Below are 4,520 nucleotides of genomic sequence, written 5' to 3'. Positions count from 1 at the left end.
ATTAGAGGAAATGTGGCGACCTTTCATGAATCCACATTGAGTTTCATCAATTATCTCATTGGATATGCGGATATTACACCATTGATTGGCGACCAGGGACGAGTCATTATTTAAAATGGGAATTTCTCTGGATTTACAAATCCTTGGGAACTTTTGGAATAACATAAATACACAACTGCATAAAATATATAACACTGTGCAAGTAGTTTTTGGATATTTTATTACGAAAATCTTACATATTGTATCTTAAATTGAATGCATGCTTGCTGAATAAAAGCATTAATTTCTTTAAAAAAATCTTCTGAATGGTACTGTGTATGATCTACATATTTTGATGATTTAACTATGTTTAACATCAATTTTGTGAGTAAATGGCCATTATTATTAGCAGTAATTTAATTATTTGCAAACTAAAAGAAAATGCTGACTTTTGCTATCTCATTTAGCACCCTTGGCCTAAATGACGTCACTGAGTTTAAAAAGGACAAAGGCTATCCCTTCAACCTCACTTATCTCTCCACATTCCATGAGACAGGCAAAGTGTTTTCCATCTCCACACTGAGCCAGATCGGAGTATCCACTTGGACCATCATAGATGATCAATTTATGATCCTCCCATCCTGAGGCGTCCCACGGGGTTTTATTTAGGTAGACTCCAAGGCATGCTCTCTTTCTTGGATTGGTTGGATGGCAATAAAGTAGCCATGTTTTTTCAGTTGCTTGATCAGGGGCAAAACTCAACACACTTCCTTGGCAGCCATGTCCAGTCTCTGTCAGCTTATGTGCAGATGAAGGCTTGTCAAAAGCTTCTCCATTGCTCTCGCTTAGAGCCTCGACTCTGTGGCCGGATATACTTCGAGCATTGCAGTAAAGTTTACTGTTACCTTTGTCGTCAATGATCTCAGCCATCTGACACTCGTTAGACTCACCATCCACACATTTTCCTAAATGCCAAGTACTTCCTTTACTTGTACTGTAGAAAGTGAATGCACGTGATATGGGTTTACAGTTGAGTGAGTTGCAAGGATACACATATGCTGGGATAATCAGTCTTCCGCTCTTGGTTTGAACACCATGTCCTGGTCCAACAGCAAAGGTGGCCCAGTCCTTCTCCTGCTCACCGATCACATCTGCTGTCAGGTCTGTAATATCACTCCAGGTTTTGCCAATGTCCTGACTGGTTATGTAACAAAGTCGTGCTTGATTCTTATTCTTATGTATTTGTTTGTGTTCCGAGATCCCAACAGGAACAGTGATGAAAAACAGAAAGAGGGTCTTGGATTCTCTCTCATAGACCGGACATGGATTCATGCTGCGGTGGTTTGGTTGACAAGCCGAAGTGAGCAACTCATGACTACTATCCCACTGAAAACAAAAAAACAAAAATAAAAAAAGGCTTAATATTAAAATAGAAAATTTGCTGAAATGTGCTCACCCTCAGGCCATCTAAGATGTAGATGAGCTTGTTTCTTCATCAGAAAAGCATTACAGTAGTGAAAAGTAAAATACGAGTCCTCTATCCATAATATTGTTTTTCATCATATTGCCTTCTCCAGTAAAAAACAAGAGTTTACAAGACAGTGTTTACAAGTGAAAACAGTCCAAATCAGTTCAAAACAAATATGTCTATGGATTCTGAGAGGACAACAGGGAATGGATTTGTTTCTTACAAACACACAGCTTTTCGCTTTACAAGACGTGTGGATTACTTGTGGGTATATTATTGTGATGTTTTTATCAGCTGTTTGGACTCTCAATCCGACAGCACCCATTCACTGCAAAGCTTCATTGATGAGCAAGTGATGTAATGCTAAATGATTCCAAATCTGTTTTGATGAAGAAACAAACTCATCTACATTTCACATGGCCTGAAACAGGAGAGTAAATCTTCAGCAAATTTTTATTTTTGGGTGAACTAGTTCCTTTAATACTTACATTCCAGAGAACTGTCTACCAATAAATGTTAATGTTGCAAGACTCACCTCAACTCCACCATCCTTCCATATTCCTTTTTTCATCACAAGGACATCTGCATCAGTGTCATCTGCGGTTTTCCGCTTTTCAGCAAAGGCAAGGAATGTTTGATTGTCACTGATATAGATGAGAGCTGGAATTCTGTATGTCACCTGCATTCTTTCAGATTTCTGAGGCTCCTGTTTGAATAATGTTGTTGCCGGAAACGGTCTTGATTTGCTTCCCCTATGTGTTTTGTCCATTGTTAGATTTAAATCCTAAAAATATGATGAGCAGGTTTACATTTGAAAAAAACGAACAAAAAAAAACAATAGGTACAATAAGGCAAGATTAAGCATATAAATTAGGTCAAGTGGTGAAGTCTTATAGAGGGCTTGGTTATAACTTACTTATAAAGGAGTATTTGAACGATTCTTTTTGTTTTACCCTGTCATTCCCTATTCCTTTGGCTATTCTCTCCGTATCCACTATAGGGAGACTGAATTGTGCAATGTGTGCGTTTGTTGGAGTTGGAGAGTGTGTATTTCCCTTACTTTGATCAAATTACAAGCACAGTTATAATGCAAACCATAGCACACGCACAACAGATAATAAAAGTAAATGATAACAACACGAAAGCGAAACTGCCGCCCTGTTAACTTTTAGCAAAACTTGAGCTGTTCGCGTTGTTTTAAAGAGACTAGCAGTAGCGGCCTCTTAAAGCGTTACATTAAATTGTGCATTACTTGTTTTAGCAGCCTGAACTAAATAGCCACGTGCAACGCAAAGAGAAAGAGAAAATGAACGACAAACGACATACTCACAAAAGTGTTCTTTTCTGCTACAAAAGTGAAAGTGCGCTGTAGAACACTTGACCACAGACCCTTAGAAAAACTAAAAGAAAACCTCGACACACATGCTTGGCTTTGTTTTGCTGCGACAGCAAGAGCAATAGGCTAGGCTAAAAGCAGCACCTGTTTTTGTTATAGCTAATGAGTCATTCCACGAAATAGCTGCTTTTCTATTTTGAAAGGTAAATGTACAAGGTATGAAACACCTATCCGTGCGCTCAATGTGTTTATTAAAATGCTATTTCTACAAATATCCAGTTTTTACATGATTAGTTTACTTTTCAAAGACATGGTTACAGGGCTGACAGTTTAAGATCGCCCCCTACTGACAAACTTAACCAAATATAAAGTGATAAAACACATCTTGAAATTATGCTGAATTATGCACAAACTGGGAATTAATTTTAATATTATAGCCTATATTAGTACAATATTATGTCCACTAATATATAATAAAAATACAAAAATAATATATAATTGTACTCTCAGTACACTTCATTAATTCTGTCTATTATGACCTTGTCATCAAAAGGTGCACACACACACTTATGGAGAATAATATAACAGTAGTACTATCTGGCTGCCGATTATATCTATGTAACACAATCAGTCAATTTTTATTAAAAGCATGACCAGACTAAACTTAATCATACCAGAAGTTTTAATGACACTTGTAACAGTCTAATATAGTGCTCTCCTGGACTACTTTTAATGAAAACATTAAAATGTGTTAGAATTAGAATAGATTGTTCAAATTAATCTGTGGTAATTACAGATACAACACAGCTATTTACAATAAAATGCCAAAAATAGTGTCAAACACTACACTAAAGATAGTACATGTATAAATGTCACGCTAAAACTTTTGCACCATGAGCCAGTAAAAGGTAACATTGAGAAATACCTTATTTAAATATTTTTTTCTTTACAGTGAAACTAAGTGAATAATAAAAAAAAAAATCTACACAGTCCAACGTAAACAAGCAGTTTATATGACATACAAATGAGCAGTGACATACAGTCCTACTATATAGGCATATCATTTTCTTACTATAAATGAACAAATAAACATAACTTACATGTATCAAGCCAGTACCAGTACACTCATAATTTATCACAATAACTGCTTAATTAACTGCTAAATAACTGCTTAATTTATTAAGTCATAACAGTTTCATGATTTCAAGAGATGCTGTAACTTCACCTTACATAAATTTATCTGAATTCAAAATACAGCTTTCTCTCCTGTTTTTTTGTTTTAAAGTCCGGCAGAAAGATGCAAATCTAACCCCAAAGCAAACATTAAAGGAATAGTTCACCAAAAATTGACATTTGCAGACAATTTACTCACCCTTGACCTCAATATTTAGATTAACTTGTTTCTTCATTGCAACAGATTTGGAGAAATTTAGAATTACATCAATCATTCACCAATGGATCATCTGCAGTGAATTGGTGCCGTTAGAATAAGAGTCCAAATAGCTGATAAAAACATTGAAATATTTATTTAGAACTGTTCTTACTTGTAATCGGATTTGTGCACATTTCTCTTCTGATTCAGTCAAGAGGACTGGATCAATGGTTTAAAGTTAAAAACATCTTAATGAGGGATTTGTTTATTACAAACACAGCTTTTCGGTTCACAATATGTTAATTGATGGACTGGTGTCATGTGGATTACTTGTTAATTATTGTGATGTTTTTATCAGCTGTTTG

At 35.6% G+C, this 4,520-nt stretch overlaps 2 protein-coding genes across 3 annotated transcripts in view; one reads left to right on the top strand and one right to left on the bottom strand.

Annotated features, from left to right (window-relative positions):
* Window positions 1–301: 301 nt before the first annotated feature.
* LOC107573856 (sialidase-3-like) lies at window positions 302–2,903 on the bottom strand. Of its 2 annotated transcripts, XM_016260310.1 has the most exons (3): window positions 2,778–2,903; window positions 1,983–2,231; window positions 302–1,365 (listed from the first exon to the last, which is right to left on the bottom strand). In XM_016260310.1, exons 2-3 carry the CDS (start codon window positions 2,214–2,216, stop codon window positions 457–459), a joined length of 1,143 nt encoding a protein of 380 aa, XP_016115796.1. In that variant the 5' UTR covers window positions 2,217–2,231; window positions 2,778–2,903; the 3' UTR covers window positions 302–456. The 2 variants fall into 2 exon arrangements, with proteins under 2 accessions (XP_016115796.1, XP_016115797.1); XM_016260311.1 differs by lacking the exon at window positions 2,778–2,903 and having other exon boundaries at window positions 1,983–2,322.
* Window positions 2,904–2,990: 87 nt separating this feature from the next.
* Window positions 2,991–4,520, top strand: part of LOC107573855 (X-ray radiation resistance-associated protein 1-like) — a 9,297-nt gene continuing 7,767 nt past the window's right edge. Inside the window, exon 1 of the mRNA XM_016260309.1 lies at window positions 2,991–2,999. Coding sequence (XP_016115795.1) covers window positions 2,991–2,999 — 9 coding nt within the window. The remainder of the gene's footprint in view (window positions 3,000–4,520) is intronic.

This window comes from Sinocyclocheilus grahami, unplaced genomic scaffold (assembly GCF_001515645.1).
Source record: "Sinocyclocheilus grahami isolate Dianchi unplaced genomic scaffold, SAMN03320097.WGS_v1.1 scaffold2050.1, whole genome shotgun sequence".
NCBI lineage: Eukaryota > Metazoa > Chordata > Actinopteri > Cypriniformes > Cyprinidae > Sinocyclocheilus > Sinocyclocheilus grahami.
The sequence above is the reverse complement of the archived record's forward strand: the minus strand, read 5'-3'. Positions and strand labels throughout refer to the sequence as shown.